Source organism: Columba livia, chromosome W (assembly GCF_036013475.1).
Source record: "Columba livia isolate bColLiv1 breed racing homer chromosome W, bColLiv1.pat.W.v2, whole genome shotgun sequence".
NCBI lineage: Eukaryota > Metazoa > Chordata > Aves > Columbiformes > Columbidae > Columba > Columba livia.
In genome coordinates, this window is record NC_088641.1 from 18,975,713 (window position 1) to 18,994,522 (window position 18,810).

The 18,810-nt window shown below is 38.4% G+C and overlaps 1 protein-coding gene across 1 annotated transcript in view; it reads right to left on the reverse strand.

The window, feature by feature from the left end:
- LOC135577008 (dymeclin-like) overlaps positions 1-18,810 on the reverse strand; it is a 225,210-nt gene that overhangs the window by 206,158 nt on the left and 242 nt on the right. The window contains 1 exon segment of the mRNA XM_065044447.1: positions 8,273-17,826. Coding sequence (XP_064900519.1) covers positions 8,273-8,409 — 137 coding nt within the window. The 5' untranslated portion in view covers positions 8,410-17,826.

The following is an 18,810-nucleotide window of genomic DNA, read 5'->3' on the forward strand; positions in this document are numbered from 1 at the left end:
CTACCCACTGCTGGTCTTCCAGACAGATGGGGAGGAAGCTGCTTCCCGTAGTCTGAGGGGAATGAAAAATGATTTCAAGGTCTTGGGAAGGATGGTGAAAGACTCAGGGGCTCAAGTGATCTTCTCTTTACTCCTTCCATCTTCAAGGGATGATGTGGGATGGAATAGGAAAATTCAGTCTCTAAATGGTTGGCTCCAAGACTGGTGCTACAGGCAAGGGTTTGGATTTTTTGACAATGGTTGGTTTTATAAGACACCAGTCCGGACAGTGTCACGTGGGAAAGGTTTATTTTGCAGGGGCAAAAGGATGCTGGGACAGGAATTAGCTGGGCTCATTTGGAGAGCTTTAAACTAGGCTTGAAGGGGGATGGGGTTGTAGCTGGGCTTGCAAAAGTGGGGCAGCAATCTAAAACTGATGAGGACCGGGTGGCCTCCTGTGCCCCTAGGGAGAAATTGGTGTGCTCTGCTCGCTCCCTGAAATGCCTGTACACTAATGCGTGCAGCATGGGGAATAAGCAGGAGGAGTTAGAATCCTATGTTCGGTCGGGAGATTATGATCTGGTGGCAAGTACGGAAACATGGTGGGACAGTTCACATGACTGGAATGTGGTCATGGATGGCTATGCCCTTTTCAGGAAAGACAGGCCAGCCAGGCATGGTGGTGGAGTTGCTCTCTATGTGAGAGAGCAACTGCAGTGTACTAAATTCTGCCCAGGAGCGGATGAGGAGCGAGTTGAGAGTGTATGGGTCAGGATCAAGGGGCAGGCTGGCAGGGGTGACACTGTTGTGGGCATCTGTTACAGGCCACCAGATCAGGCTGAGGAAGTTGATGAGGCCTTCTATGGGCAGCTGAGAGTGGCCTCACAGTCACAGGCCCTGGTTGTTGTGGGGGATTTTAATTTCCCTGATGTTTGCTGGAAGGAACATTCAGCCAGCCAGCCACAGTCTAGGAGGTTCCTCTAGTGCATTGATGATAACTTCCTCATGCAGATGGTGGAGGAGCCGACTAGGAGAGGTGCACTGCTGGATCTCATCCTCACTAACAAGGAGGGTCTGGTCGAAGCAGTAAAGGTTGAGGGCTGCCTGGGTTGCAGTGACCACGAGATGGTGGAGTTCAGCATCTTGGGTGGCAGGAACAGAATAGCAAGTACAATTGCAACCCTGGACTTTAGCAGGGCTAACTTTGGCCTTTTCAAGCAATTGCTGGGGGAAATCCCATGGGCAAGACTGCTTGAAGGAAAAGGGGCCCAAGATAGCTGGATTGCATTCAGAGATTGCTTCTTCCACGCTCAGGATCAGAGCATCCCCACACAAAGAAAGTCAAGGAAGGGAGCCAGGAGGCCTGTGTGGTTGAATAGGGATCTGTTGGGTATGCTCAAGCAGAAGAGGAGAGTTTACAGGTCGTGGAAGCAGGGGCTGGTCACTTGGGAGGAATATAAGGCTGCTGTTACAGAATGTAGGAAGGCAGCTAGGATAGCCAAGGCCTCCTTAGAATTACAGCTGGCAAGAGGGGTGAAGGACAGCAAAAAGAACTTTTTCAAATACATAGCAGATAAAAACTAACACCAGAGGAAATGTAGGCCCACTGATGAATGGGGTGGGTGCCCTGGTGGCAGAAGATACAGAGAAGGCAGAATTACTGACTGCCTTCTTTGTCTCTGTCTACTCTGCTGGAGGCTGTCCTGGGGAGCCCTGTACCCCTGAGACCCCGGATGAAGCCAGGTCAATGGAGGAGTTTGCTTTAGTTGATGAGGACTGGGTTAGGGAGCAATTAAATAGTCTGGACATCCATAAATCCATGGGTCCAGATGGGATGCATCTGCGGGTGCTGAGGGAGCTGGCTGAAGTCATTGCTGGACCACTCTCCATCATCTTCGCCAAGTCTTGGGAAACGGGAGAGGTGCCCGAGGACTGGAGGAAAGCAAATGTTACTCCAGCCTTCAAAAAGGGCAAGAGGGAGGACCCAGCTAATTATAGACCAGTCAGCCTCACCTCCAACCCTAGGAAAGTAATGGAACAGCTTATCCTTGGTGCCATCTCAAGGCATATCAAGGATAAGAGGGTTATTAGGGGCAGTCAGCATGGCTTTACCAAGGGTAAGTCATGCTTGACCAACCTCATAGCCTTTTATGAGAATGTAACAAGGTGGATGGATGATGGCAGAGCGGTGGATGTGGTCTACCTTGACTTCAGCAAAGCCTTTGACAGTTTCCCACAGCATCCTCACAGCTAAGTTGAGGAGGTGTGGTCTAGACAATAGACTAGTGAGGTGGGTTGCAAACTGGCTTAAGGAGAGAAGCCAGAGAGTGGTAGTCAATGGTGCGGAGTCTAGTTGGAGGCCAGTATCTAGTGGAGTGCCTCAGGGGTCAGTACTGGGGCCAATATTATTCAATATATTCATTAACTATTTGGACAAGGGAATTGAGTGTACTATCAGAAGTTTGCTGATGACACTAAGCTGGGAGGAGTGGCTGACACGCCAGAAGGCTGTGCTGCCATCCAGTGGGACCTGGACAGGCTGGAGAGTTGGGAAATATAATAAGGGAAAGTGTAGAGTCCTGCATCTGGGCAGGAACAACCCCAGGTTCCAGTATAGGTTGGGAAACTACTTATTATAAAGCAGTGTAGGGGAAAGGGACCTGGGGGTCCTGGTGGACAGCAGGATGACCATGAGCCAGCACTGTGCCCTTTTGGCCAAGAAGGCCAGTGGCATCCTGGGGTGTATTACAAGGGGGGTGGTTAGTAGATCGAGAGAGGTCCTCTTTCCCCTCTACTCCGCCCTGGTGAGACCACATCTGGAATATTGTGTCCAGTTCTGGGCCCCTCAGTTCAAGAAGGACAGGGAACTGCTGGAGAGGGTCCACCGTAGGGCAACGAAGATGATTAAGGGAGTGGAGCACCTCCCTTATGAAGAAAGGCTGAGGGAGCTGGGACTCTTTAGTTTGGAGAAGATGAGACTAAGGGGGGACCTTATTAATGTTTATAAATATATAAAGGGTGAGTGCCATGAGGATGGAGCCAGGCTCTTCTCGGTGGCAAACAATGATAGGACAAGGGGTAATGGGATCAAGCTGGAACACAAGAGGTTCCACTTAAATTTGAGAAAAAACTCCTCCTCAGTGAGGGTGACAGAGCACTGGAACAGGCTGCCCAGGGAGGTTGTGGAGTCTCCTTCTCTGGAGACATTCAAAACCCGCCTGGACATGTTCCTGTGTGACCTCACCTGGGTGTTCCTGCTCCAGCAGGGGGATTGGACTAGATGATCTTTTGAGGTCCCTTCCAATCCCTAACATACTGTGATACTCCAGGTGTGGCCTCACCAATTCAGAGTACAGGAGAAGGATCACTTCCCTTGCCCTGCTCATCACGCTTTTTTTGATATACTTTATCTGGCACTACCTGAACTAAACTATTGGGTTTTGGGCAAGTAGTATATATTCCAACTATATTTACCAGAAACTATTTTAAAGGCATCAAAACATTAGCGGTTTTGCAGTGATTATTACCCTGTGATGTCTCAACAAGACAAGCAATAAGAATATTTTGCGTTTAAGTTGTCACTACGAACCCATCCCTAGACAGGGTATATTTGCATCACATATTAAGTGAGAGAGAAGAAATCAAAATTAAGTTTAAACTCGCAAGCTAAAACACTACCCCTTTGATACAAGAGGTCAAAATTGTCCTTTTATATTTCACAAGGAAGAGCAAAAATTACGCGTTATCATATGCGAAGGCATTGATTATTGACCAAGTAGAACATAACACTGAAACAATATTTAGATAATATAAATGCTGTTTTTCTTGCTGAAATTGCTCTTCTTTCATTTAACAATTGATCTCATGTCAAGTTTTTTTCTTCATCAGCAAGTTAGTTTTCTGTAAGACAGCATCGTTTTTCAGTAAAGGAGGTGGGGAAGAAAGATAAATTAAGAAGCCTATTGCTAAAAACACCCCAAAAAAACACCACACAACACCACCACCACACAGTTTTCATTGACTGCAGATTTTTATTTCTGGCTTCATACTACCAGAAAGCTAGATTTTGTGGTCAGCTATTCTGGTATATATTGTATAAACCTATTACTTCCAAAAAGAAGAAAAAAATATTTAAAAAAAATAAATAAATCAGTGGAGTTATTTTACAGTGGCTGAAATAAATTCAGTTGCCTTACTTTAAATTTCCTAACAATCAGTCCCACACACTTCAACAAAACCATAATTAATAAAAGACAGTGAAAGAAAGGAGTCATCTTTGAAAAACATGGTTTTATCTGCTTTTATTTGAAAGGTATCACAATAAAAGAGGTTTCAAAGTGGCAGTGAAGAGTTACAATATTTCAACGTGGCAATAGAAAGTATTCTGCATATAAAATGTAACTATAAACATCCTCACACCATGGTGTCTATTCTTATGATAAAAATAAGATAAAAATTGTAGTAGAACGGGAAAAAAACACACAAAAAACCCCCAAAAAACACAAGAGACAGCTTTCCTGACAGTTATTTTCCTCTAAGTAAAGGTGTTTCGCTTGCTATCGAATACAAAGCAGAAGAATCAGCCCATTCAGTCAATTCACACTGTGGGAATGTTGACTTAAATGGACTAGGCAGAGGAAAGATATCAAAAGAACCAAAAGCTGCATATAATTTATTGTACCAATTTCAAAATGTACCATATTAAAGCAACATAAAAGTTGCTTGGTTTTATGTCTTTCCCTTAAAGGCTCCTGTGCACTATTCTTGAACCAGCTGCTCATTAATAACTCCAGGGAAGGAACAAAGTGGAACAGTAAATATTAAGCACATGATTTTCAGCAAGTTCTGGGTTAGTTAAGTCCAGTTTAAGTTTTCCATCAGGAAAGAATTGTAACTAATGTTGCCCCTAAGGAGGACATTGCATTTTTGGGAGCGACTCATAGCAGAGCAAGACAAACGCAAAATTCTGCCTAAACCAAGAGCTGGGGCACCAAAATAAACCTCACGGCTCCTGTTCATGACAATAACTAAACAAGTCACCCAGAAAAGCTGTTATTTTATTTTTCCGATATACAAACACTATTCAGATTGATAAGGCAGCCACTTGAAATGTACCAAGTGGCAGATTTAAGATTTTAATTCAGCTCCCGTGAGTCCATTCTGTGCAACAAGTAAGGATCCATGAAGGAAAATTTAAAAAAAAAAAAATAAAAAAAAAAATTTACCTACTTGCCACCCATAACCTGCTTTATGGCAGAAGAGATTATAATACAATTTTTACAGTGCAAAGCATGAAGCAACCTAAAACTACACTGCTGGTAGCTTTCCCTTTTACATTTATGCATATATTACTCATCTCCTACTCCTAAATTGTTTAAGTGGCTTTACCTGCCAAATACTCCAGACTTGCTCTGGTTGTTACTAGTGGTCACGGACAGTGAACAGGGATTCACAGCAGCTCATTTCTAATTATTGACAGTTGATTCATAATCAGGACCTGCAAATGCACAGACCAGAATTACTCCCACTTTATATTCTCTCTTAAAACTTGCTTAACTATGAAGAAAATCAACATAATGAGAGGAAGAACAGCCCAGAAAAGCACAATATCACACTCCCAGCAGCCAGCACATGCTTTCACATGCGTTTTTGGACAACACAGCAGGTTTAAGCAATCTCACCTTTTAGCCCAACAGTTTGCTCTGCTCCCCAAACCCAAAAAAAAAAAAAAAAAAAAAAAAAGTCAATCCCTCATTGTGCCAGAATTGTTTTACAGCACCAAGCCACGAATCACTCTAGGGAATTAACTTGGCTGAAAAAATAAACACTTCTCTTTTTGCTATGTTGTTTTTCAGATAGATTAGTTCCTGGTTAAACCCAGAGCAGAGCAAAATAAACACTGGGATAGCAAAAATGCAAAAGTATCTTGCATTAGTGTTGCTGACAGAGATGCAGCGACTTCAGAATCAGTAGCATTTATTCATCCTTGTAAGCTACCTTGTGTTCTTCACTAACATAGATGACAAAATGAACTGAAAAAATAAACCCAGTAAAGACGACGTGGCTGCATAAATGAGAAATGATAAAGAACTATAAACGGAACCACACAAAGAGAGATTAATGTATACAATTGGGAGAGAAAGCAAAAGAGAGAAAACCAGAAAGGTGAGAAATAGATAAACAGAGAAGAGATCAACCCAACTGAAAGGGGAATGGGAGAAAATCAAAACAGTGACAAAGAAATAAAGGGTATAAAGTGCTGAGAAAAGGATAAGGAAATGAAGACAGACAGCAATGCCATTATCAGATCAGATATGGTATCATGCCCTCATTTTTCTTAGAGTAGAAAACCAGTAAATTCACCAACTCTCAAGGCCCTGAGCTTCTGATTTTGGGGATTAAAGAACTATTGTTCCTTGGAAGATCCAACTGGGTTTGGCAGCCCGAAAGATCTTCCTTTGGCAGCTGCGATCAGCAGTACCTGGACTAATCCGCACAACCTTCTATAAAGCAAAGCATGACTTGCTTATTCCTCATCAGAGAGAAAATACTCACAGAAAAGTGTTCAAAACCCCACAAACTTATACAAACAGATTCAAATTTCCCTTAAATATATCGCAAGTAGCCTCTGTCTTCCTTACAGATACTGGTTTCTTCGTGACAACAAGGTAAACGTGTCGCTGAAAGCAACCCCAGTCCCACCACGTCCCACATGTCGCTGGTTTTTGTTGTCTTATTTATTGTTCGTTGGTTTTCCTACAACCATATATATTCTCCTACTACCTTCGCTTTTCATGTTTTTCTCTTCTTTCCCTATAGTACTGTCATATATAGGACAAAAGCACATCTGAAGCAGCATCCAGAGAATAGGACCCCCTTCCGCCTGGGGATCGTATCAGTCCCATCTTTGCAAAAATTCAAGGAAGTAAAAAAAGCATTATTTGAGAAAAAAACCTAAATTGTGTCCTGTTGGACAGGTGAAAAACAGTTCCTATCCACGAAAGAAAAAAAAAAAAAAAAGAAAAAAAAAAAGCACCTTGCTTCTGTCTAAAGACTGACCTATGCTCAAGCCTCGTTAAAACAAAACTGGAACCATTTTCCCTCCCAGTTGTCTGAACATTCACTTACTCCCAGTAGTAGGAGATATGATCTGCCTGATCTGGTCCTAATTGTTTTGAAAATAAATGTGGGGTTTTTTGCCTTTCAGAAGCTACTGCACACAAGACACAGCACAGAGTTAAGTCATGTAACATGTAAACTATACCTCACCAGAAATTGTATCCCATTATTCATTCAATCAGTGATTTATATTTAAGACTTGAGAGCTCAGAGCAGTCAAATCTGCACTGGTTTTTCACCTTCTGAAAAAAAAATAAAATAAAAATACTATTTATTTTGACAGGAGCTCTGTATTAAACAAAAAAAATAGAATTGGAAGATGGCAATCAAATTGGCCAGAACAGCCCTTAAACACATTTCCAATTTATTAAAGGTGAAAAGTGTTCCAAATTTTAGCAGTAATGCATTGTGGCCTATTTAAACCTGTTACACAAGTGGTTAGAAGTAGTCTGTTATGATCCTTTGTGAAAAAGCCAGATCCTTTGCAAGGATAATAAAGGGGTCAAATGAGACATTCACCTGACAGAAGATTATCAGGTCACATTGTAAACTGTAAAAAACAGTTTAAGTGATAATTAGAAGTACTAAGTAATACCAGACTGTTCTTTTAAGACTGATAATCAATAGATAGGCCAATGAATTTAGCAATGGACAAGGATTTATTTTCTGTATTTCTGGACATGTGCTGTGGATCCTCACAAAAATATTAATTCTGTTTACATCTACACCACTTGCTGGAGTGAAAAGACACATGGAACTTGAATTTTAGATATTTAGAAAATATTTTTGTGGAGACATGCCAAGCTTCTTTGTAAAATGTAAAGGGGGGGGGGGGGGGGGGGGGGGGGAAGCCATACAGACTAAGAAACTCAACAGGTAACCTACAATTAAGTTATGGAAAATGTACAATTCAATGTAAGTCAAGAGGAAATATCACGTTAGAGTCTTAAGCAACTCCAGAGGCTTTCCCAAAAAAAAAAAAAAAAACCAAGAAAACAGGAACCCACAGAAATGGAAGAGGTGGTGGAAGAGCCTCCAAAATCAGAAACAACAGTCCATTTACACACACATTTATTCCTCTGCTACCTAGAACAGGATTAACAAAACCACTCATTTGCTTTCAGACTTATAAATATACAATCAAGGTTTAGTTTTTCAACAAGAACCCTTTTACCTGTTTGTTGGAGTGGTAAAGCTGAAAGACAGCAGCTGATTCCAGAACGGGTCAGAGATAGGTTCCGCTCCTGCTAATTTCTTTAAGTACTCGTTTTCCGGAAGCTCACTGATGCTGCTACTGCCATTTGCTCCCATCTTCTTTATTTGGCAAATTCCTTTCTAAATTTTCATTTCTTTAAATATTTTTATTTTTTTTTAATTAAAGTCTTGTACTAATAAGGAATCTATACATCCTAAATTAGCAATCAGTAGTTTTAGTTCACCACCTTGAACAATTACCGAAGTGTAGAAAACAGGCACATAGGAAGACATTTAAAAGAGTTTTCTTTTTTTCAACAATGACTTCTTCATCCAAGGAAGTTAAAAATTACTGTGCTATATACTTCAGTCATTGTCTCACTTGGATTTTCATAAATCACGCTCAACAAGAACAGTGTCACAGTTGTATCAAAACCAGTGGGGAAAACTGCAAAGAATTCACAATTTAAACAGGGGTGTCCAGTTGACAAGCTATTCAAAATTATATTTTCCAAGTGAATATGTGCAGATAGAAAATTATTTCTATTGTCAAGAAAAGGAGTCCATCATGGAGCAAATTCCTGCCTGTTATCAATGATCTACACCTTGAAATCTCCCACCTTCAAGGAGGGAAAAGTTTAAAAATACATACATCAAAAAACTGCTTTTTGAAGCAACACTGCAGAAGCTGGTAGAGATATTGTCCAAAACCTCTTCATTACCAGCTGTGTTGTCCTTGACCTGTGCAAGAATGATGAGATTTCAATTCTCCATGCTGCTTGTCAGCACTTCTTACCTTTATAAACGATTTAATTAAAGAAAAAAATACCATGATACTATTAACTATGTGCCAGGGATGCTCCTAAGCATCTTATATCCTTCCAGGACATCGGCTTCAATAATCTTCCATCTTTGGAGAAGAAATAACTGTGACTAATAGCTTTTAAAGTTTATATTTATCTAAAAGAAATAAGAACAGGAACAGCTATACTAGGAGATGTAAGATACTACTCGGTAGCAACTCTTCCCTTGGTCTTCACAAAGATATAGGATCCATTTCACGAATCACTCCAGTACCGATTAAGACTCATCAGCTTTGCAGAAGCAGTTGCTTGCAGAAAATACCATTCTAGTAGTAGTTAATAGTAATAAAGAACAGTATAAAAATGAGGAACACTTACTAAAAAGAAACTAAGGGATACAATGAAAAGCTGCAATGTTTGCAGCCATCACTATGGCCATCTAAAGAATTTATATTTGAAATTTAGAGCAAATGCACAGCACCTAAATATTTCAAAAGCAACAAAATGCCAGCACAGACTGAGAGCAGAACACAGGATATTTTCCATCCTCCACCATCACTATTAGCTGCTCTAGAAGACAGAATACAGCAAGATGAAACTTTATACTGACTCAGTATATCAAATTTTATAACTGCACCACTGTAGTTCTGTCATCGTGTACCTGTGAAATTCATTTTTACAAAGCAGCTCAGTTTCTACCACCCCCCCCTTTATATCTAACCAAAGGGAAGAGAGAGACAATCATAACCTCATTTATGTCTCATTTGGTACAAAGCTCTGAAGATACTGTCTACAGAATTAGCAAAAGTCATTTCTGTCATGGGGACAGGAAGAAAAATTTAAAAGTGGTCTATGAGTGAAAATGGAAGTTTGTGCCAGGGAATTCTGTAGAGAAACATTAAGGGATTATAAAATGTAATTATTTTAAGAACATTTCCAGAAATTTGGTTTAATATTTACTCATGGAACAGAATGAATGCACCTTACTTGAATATAAATTTTACTGCCTCAAAGGAAGGAAAAAACCCCACCACAAACAACAGAACAACCACAAGACTTAAAGTACGCTACCTTTAATATTCATTGACCTTATTTCAAAGGTAGAGATTAAACAGAAAAATCAAAAGAATCCAATTGCTAGATAAATACTTGTAAAGTAATTAGTAGATACATGGACTTTGTGAGCTTTGCCTTCTACTCATTTGTGAGCCAACTTAACTTAGAGCATTCAAATAAACATTTTTTTTTCTTCTCTGTTATATCCCAGGTTTTTTCTCTCCCAAAATATTCTATTCACTATACTCCTCTAAAGTAAAAATCTCTGTTCTACTGATACTAAATAGAGATGACCATACTTAGCTTCGTTATACCTGTTGTACATTATTTCTAACTCCTTCCATCATTAACTTATATTATCTCAAAATGTGCTGGTTTTGTGCTCTGCGATGATTTTATGATGCAGCCTGAGCACCTTGAGCTCCTACAATCTCCAGTGCCATAAGCCCAGCTTTAAATCAGAAAAACATTTCTTAGGAACTCCAGGCAACAGAGGAAATAAGTCTGTTCTTCAGATTTCTTGAATATCCTGCAGGAAAAATGTCTAAAATAATTTAAAAATAAAAGCAACACAAAAAAAAAAAAATCAAAAATCAAGACTTTTAAGAGTTTTAGCAATGGTAACAGATTAACCCAAATGCTTTAACTTTGATGGTTACATGTTATCCATGATCTCCAACACATTTACAAGACAGATACTGTTCTCCACTCACCACCTTAAAACATTTTCAAACATGTTTTTAAAGAGCAGACGTGTTTCTTTTCAAAGCAGCTGCCCTTAGCTGGAAGAAAAAAAAAAAAAAAAGACAACAACAACAAAACAAACCAACAACAACAAAACAAACCAACAACAACAAAACAAACCAACAACAACAAAACAAACCAACAACAACAAAACAAACCAACAACAACAAAACAAACCAACAACAACAAAACATGTAACCACTTAAATTTGCAAATTGCTTTTGATTAAAAGGCATTATCGCTGTGTCTCTAACACTGGTTAAGGCAGTAGAGGTTCAAATTTTTATAAGACATAAAATGTTAGTCAGTATTTGAAACACAACATGATATCAATTGCTATTTTTTTAAATTTTAAATTTTTACCCATGACTTTCACAACAGCCCCCATTGCAACTCCAGGGAATCTCAGTCACTTCGAGCAGAAGGTTGTTCAATAGATTCTCTTTCCTCACATGATGAAGTGGGAGAGCCACGAGAAACACCAAATAAGAAGAAAACCCTTTTCATTAAAAATAAATAAATCATCAAATCATCAGTCCCAACCCCAGCAGTAAATTACCAAAGAAATCTAATATTTTTTTTACTGAAATACACTAAATGCATGGTTTCATTAAAAAAAGTTGTCTTCTCTTCAAAAGCAATCAAGCTAATTATTTGCTAAAAAAAATAATAATTAGACATAATTTATTAGCAAGTCTTTTAGTTTAACACTATTATTACCTTTACCAAAAACTTTACCTTTACCAAAAAAGTAAGCTGGGAACACCCCTACATAATCACAGTGTCACACGCTGTTAAACCCAACATCTGTTTAGTCCTGAACTTGGCTCCAGGACACAGCAGCAGCTAGTCCAGAGCAACCACGAGGGAGTTTGTTCTGCACATCAGGACTCATTCCAATCTCAAAGAGCGAGGAGTAGATATATATCCCAAGTTTACTGTCCCTTCAAGAAGATTAATATTAATTATTAACAATGTTCACAAGAATGTAATTTTTTCTCTTCAATTTAAAAGCAATTCAGCAACATACATGTTGTGTCTGAGCTCCTAAATGTAACTCAAGGTACAACATGTGTACAGTCCAAACTTGTCATGCTCTCTAAACCTTCTATTTCAAGAATTTTAGACAAGTACTTATAGTTCCATTAAGTATTAAATCTCCTACTGGTCTCAACTTAATTGATATTATACTAATTCATCCAGTATAACCAGCTCCCCCTTCCAAAACTATTCTTGCCATGATGGTCTGGCTGAGTCCACAGACAACCTGAATAATACATATTATATTCATTATTTTTTTAATTAGTACTTTAAAGCCTAAGAATACGAGGTGGTCATGCAGACAATTTTACCACACCATCTGAGATCTGGTCTCTAAGCTAGGTCTTTAATGCAACCATATGAAAATAAAATTAAGAAGTGATGCTATTTGAAAGCCTAACAAAATTTCATTTCCACATATAACAGCACTTTGGTTACCTTTACAATTTTAGGAACTAAAACAAATGCACATTGTTTTCCTTTCAAGCAAAGCAGCTGATATAGCTGTAAAAATGAGAATATTCAAGATGTAATTCTGCTTCTTCAAGTATTAACACAGCTGCTGCACTGAGGTTTTTGGCTAATTCCCACTTCTATCCAAGAACTGTACATTTCAGGCCATATTTCACCTGTGAGACATTAAAATGCCTCACAAAATCCTAACATAAAACTTCCCTCGCATTTATGAGGCTACTGCAATAAATACATATAATTCTTCATGCAACAGAAGATGCAGAAGATATAGTAACCATAGATATTATTCAGTGCCAATATTTTAATTTTAGTGTCCACGCAATGTATTTGAGTGTCTAAGGTTCAAAAATCAGAATCTTTTTATTAACTTTAATTGCTGCTAGAAATACCAATGGTGTCTATACAGACCAATTTTCCAAGAGAAAAATCAAGTTGGGTACCACACATACCCAAAGGTACCAGAAAAGGACTAACAGATCTCACCATAGAAATGATAACTCATGCTGTAAATGCCAAAAAAAAAAAATCTTTAATTTTAGCAGCAAAACTATAATTTCTCTTATCTACATACCCTCCAGCTGCTTTCTGCCCACCTCCAGAAAATAAGCCAACAAGCAGTAAGTAGAGCTTTTAATTCAAATTATAGTTAATTTAGTTTTCTGACACACACACTTAAATATCAAGAAAGAAAAGCTCCCTTAATAAGGATGGGTTTGCAGTTTTCCTGGCATATTAAGTGTTTATTCAACTGCACTATTTGGGGAAGTTTTGGTGCTGTTAGTGAGGCTGGAAGAAAAAAAAAAAAAAATATATATATATATATATATATATATATACAAAAAAGTGATTTGATCTTTCTTCAAAGGTAAAAAACAGTTATACAAATATTTTATTCATACCAAGAGATCATTCATTAAACTTCGCATATACTCTAAAACAAGGTATGAAAGCGTAAGGATTTTAGTTTTATCAACTGAAATGGTAAAATTTTGCTAAACAAAACTAACAATGGAGAAATGTACAGCAATGAGAATCTATGTCCGTAAAAGGGATCTTCATAAAAAAAATAATCTTTATAATCCTCAGAATTTAGGACCTTTTGCCATTTTTAATCAAGAGAAAAAACACTGAAATAATCTTTTTTTGTAAAGCATGTTAAAGAGTCAAAATATTTCAGCTATACCTTAATGCCTGGCAATCATCAAATGCAATCAATCTACTACTAAGAATTTATCTCCTCTTACACACCAGTCACTTATTACCAAGCAGCATGGGAGATTTCAGAATAGAATAAACGCATCTTTCACAACTAGAAATTAAAAGCATTTCCTACTGGTTTTAAGTTAATGAGTTACACCGGAAAGACTGTTTCAGCTTATTTTACTTTTCACTGTACTGCTTTGCGATTTTCCTCCACTTTTCTACTGTGTATTTGGCCACCACTCCTTTCTCTGATTCCCTTTTCCCACACCTCTTATTTTAACACAGCATTTAAACGCATAAAAGCATCAAAAAAGAAAAACACAAAAAAAAGGTTTTGTGCAAAGCAGAAAGAAACAGACGAGCTGAGTTTTGTCAAAAATACAACCTATGTGCTCTTGAAGAGAACCTGGTCGACCATAAATGGGTCTAATCTTTGCAACCTGAGGACAAATACCTTATTTCATAGTTTTCTTGATACTGGTCAAATTATCTATTTCTCCTCTACCGTTTTTCAGACTCTACCAAGTCTGATGGCCGCTGTCTCCACCATATCAACAGTCCTTTAATATATTTTTGCAGCAGCACAGCACACTAACCATTCACCAGGTACCAAAATATATTTCCTTAAAGCTCAAGACCTTAGGACAGACGCAGTTTTGGACACCAATACGAAATGCAACATAATTGGTCCATACAATACTTAAATACAAGAAAAAGAAAGCCGCATCTTAAAGTCTTTAGGTAGCTCCCAAGATAGTTTAATCAGACTTGTCCACTGTTTATTGTGCTGGATGAACAAAAAAATTCTAATTTTGAAGAGCACAGTTTGCTTACTTGACATCCCACCCACAGGACAGTTGTTCTGCTCAAAAGTGATGAAGGGATTTTTCAAGACCTTCTTGGTTAGGTAGAATATTTCAAGCAGAATGTGAAAAATGCAGTTGTGAATCGTGCTAAGATGTTTAATGTTTACAGGTATAACCAAATGAGGCACGGACTCTGAACTTGGAAAAGGGAAAGGTGGTTAAGTTCTATGTAAAAAGTTATGAAACTTGTTTAGGAAGTTATATTGATAGAGCGAACTAACATTTTAAGGGTTAAGCAACTATATAATAACGGCCTACTAGCAAGCTAACATTTTAAACCACATAATTAATATCTAGTTTAGAGCCGTATGTAACTAATTGTGCTAAAAAAAGCAGGACTTCATTAAATGCCGAGATAAGAAGTTTTACAGCACCAGCTGCAACCTTGAGGAGACAAGATAGCCAAGATTTACAGCAAAAAGGAGGCACCAGTCTGGTTCCAGTCGGTTTGGTAGCTTGGATTCCAGCCAGTTCCTTCTAACGAGCCAAAGGTAAAAAGTCCACTGTGACGAAGCTGAAGGAGCCTTCATCCAAAGACCCCTAAAGACCCTTCCTCAAATTCACCAAGTGACATTGTGCAGGTGCAACAGGGGAGGGTCAAGGAGGGGAATATGTAAATGGTTATCTGAGACTCATTTTAATAAAAAGCAGGAAAGGTCATGAATATGTATAGGCCTTTCTGGGGTTATTATGAATATGTAATACCATACTGTATTTAAGTACACTTCTTATTGTTAAAAGGGTGCATGTTGGGCGGAGTGAACCCCCCCCACACCCAGCGCTGTTTTGCTTATGCTCTAATGAACACGTGTTTAAGGAATACAAGGAATCGGATTAAACGTTGTTTATCCATAGAAAAAGCATAAGTTATTTATTTCAAGAAGAAATAGGATGTGAGCAAGCCCAAACACTCTGGTTGTTGACTAAACAAGAAAATTACCTTTTTCTTTACCAGTTTACCCTAAAGACCACGGTTTGCTGATTTTTCATAAAGTGTTCTGAAAAGCAGGTGACAGAAAAATGAAAACCTACATTCTATAAATGAGACTGAGATTTACAACTTTGTATTTTCTCAGTACTATCTCAACACACATTTTCTTTCATTCTTTATAATAACATATAATCACTATCCAACAAGTTACTGTTGTGGTGATCAAATCTATTCATTTGATCACTAAGGAGATGTTTACTAAGCTCAAAATAGCTTTTTCAGATGAACTACAAGTCACCTTCACAGACTTGTCCTGAACTAGAATTATCGACTCATAGGGGAAAAAAATTAATAATAAAAAAAAACCTTGCTCAAACTGCTTTTCTCTAAAGTTAGACAAGATCCAAAAAAGCTTCACATAAAAATGCCATTCCTTCTTTCTGTTCCAACCTTTTGCCTCAGAATAAAAACAATAAGAATTTCTAGCATTTAAATATTCTGCGTTTAATTGCCACATATGCAACAAAACATGTCTCTAGTTCATTAGTATAAATTCCACAAGATATCCCTAATTTTGTCCTTTTTTAATGCTGCTAGTTCCACTCCCACACTAAAACATGATACTTGTGGCCAAATCTCCCTGAAGGTTCAAAAACTCTAAAGAGCATTTTTCTGACCTCCTACATAATTCCACTAATAACATTTCATTAAATAATTACTGCATCAATCCTAATAGTTTGAGAGTAGAATGACAGCATCAGCTTTAGAAATACATTCTATCATAGCAGGAAAGAAAGATGGGGGGGGGTGTGCAATAAAACAAACAAACAAACAAAAAAAAAAAACAAACACTCTATCCTTACTCTTACGTTCCTATGTCCCACGTAAAAGTCAGAACTCAAACACAAGCACTTTCCAGAATACGTGCAGAAATAATCTCTTTAATCTGATTAGTAAAACACCATTAGAAGGGAGGAAGGCTGGATCAAGCACACCTTCACCTTGTATTTCAGCGTAAAAAGCTCAATGTTTCTCCACCTGTTAAATAACTACTACAGGTATAAAATATATTTTTCAAAAGTTTCGAGAAGTGAAAATCCAAATGCCAATTCTGCTCTTTGCAGTGGGCAGGTATTTCTTGTTGAAAGTTTGTTCTCATTCCAGGACAGCTGGACTGGGACTATAAAATGAGAAGAACAAATTGAACTTTTGACAAGAATATCAATGGAATATGGAGCTTAAAAAAAATTTAAGACTAATCAAAATATATACAACCCATACTGAGACTGAACTTCACGGCTTAACAACATACTGCATATCGGTACCAGTATTAATGGTTTGACCGTATCTTCTTCCCATAGCCAAAACCAGACTTTTATTACCACAAATACAGCAACAATTTTCAAAAGCACAATTTTACACAAGCTACCTGATAATCTATAACGGATTACGGTGTTGGAAACTTTACTTGATATTAAAATGTTTTATGATTATTGATGAATTTATCCCCCCCCCCTTTTTTTTTTTTATACTCAGTATACCTAACTAAAAATCAATTTACAGTAATTCACTCAGTTACTGCCGTAATTAAAATGGGCAGCTGGGTTGGATATAACAGAAGTCATGTCAAACCTACTACAATTTAATAATCTAAGTAGCTGCTAGTTTGGTATATTTATCTCTTTACAGAAGGGGTATTAAGATTACCATTACACATATTTAAGATTTTCTCCATATTGCAGTCTCAGGTATAAATACAACTCATCTAATGGTCAAAGAGATGTTTCAAAAAGAAAAATAATACCTTATGAGCTTCAGCAAAATACTTAGATATTCATTAAAAGGTCTGCATTTTTTAAAATATTAGTGTGTATTGCTATATTTCAAAGGTTATATAATTATTTTGGCATCTGCCCGCAATTGAGCATTATGCATATTTGTACAACAGAGTTTCTCTGCTTTAAATGTTTTGTATGTACACCTAATTTTATATTATGCTACACATCATTATTTATATCACCTCTCTCCAGGGTCTACTGCAAATGAAATGACACTTGCCAAAGTGCACAATTACTATAAGGTACAATAAGCTTTCCACTCTAAAGAATACACTTTGAAGAAATGTCTTCATCATGTTTAACCATCCACTTTAACAACAGTTCATCAGCCACCAAACAGGATTCTTTTAACACCTTCTGTCAGTCACCAGGATGTTAAAAACATCCTGGAATCTTCTTCTGGAAGCACCAGAGCCAGCTCAGTTTAGTATTAATTTGCTATAAACTTTTTTTTTTTTAAACTGAATTTATCACCAAGACACTAAGCAGGACTGGAAGAAGAGGAGCTGATGGTTCCTTCAGCCAGGTGAGAGCACTGAGCAGGGTACCACATCCCCAGGACCATCCATGGGTTTCTCCTGACACAGCAGTGACGTGAAAAAAAGAAAACAGCTCAGGGATAGAGTAAAACAACGCCTGCTTGAGCTCCTGGCAATCTAAGGAGCAATAACCATTTTTAATTCACTCCAACTGGAGCAATTTCAACAGTTTTTACTTGGGAATTGACAAAAGGGGGGATTTACACAACCCAGCCACATGCATTAGGAAATTTGACCAAACCACCCAGGAGATTCTTTACACTCCCCTGCGCTTAAAAAGCGCTCATTGCAGGAAACATTAACAATCTACTTAATTCTACTCATACCTGAATGATTATAATCACAGACCAGCACATTATCCCTCAGAACATGCCACGAAAGAAATCAGATAATAGCCTCACAAATTCACTACGCTTAGCACAAAAGCTTAGAAAAATATATATAAACAATATGTGGCATGAAGGCATCCAAGACAAAACCTGATGGCAATTACGACACAAATTCCTTTTTAAAAGCTAAATATTTTCCCAGTCTTGCTAAGCATGAGCCTTCAGAATATGAAAACAAATCGACAATAGCGACCAGGAAGCAGAGGCAAACTGAGCAGACCCATTATATTGCAAATGCAACAATCGAGCACTATAAAAACTATCCCGTTCACAAAAGCAGAAATGAAGATACACTATTTTATAGCCTTTTTACTAATAATTGCCATTACGAGCACAAAACAAGAAACAGAGGTATGAACCTCGCTCGCTGGGGCTTTGACCGTGTATGAAGGAACAATGGGGACAACTCCATGACCCGGGAAGGTCCCGGGAGACCCGGGAAGGGAATACGCAGAGGGTCCCAGCGGGTACCAGTGGGCCGGGAGCGAACACCCGGCTGAGGAGATCGGGAACTCCCCGCCGCCACGGTGCCCTATCGCGATATGATGCCGAGCAACAACAGATGTCGGAACAAGGGGACAACCGGGACGCTTAAGGGTGTGTGTCAGCTACCCACGCAGCACCAGGAGCTGGT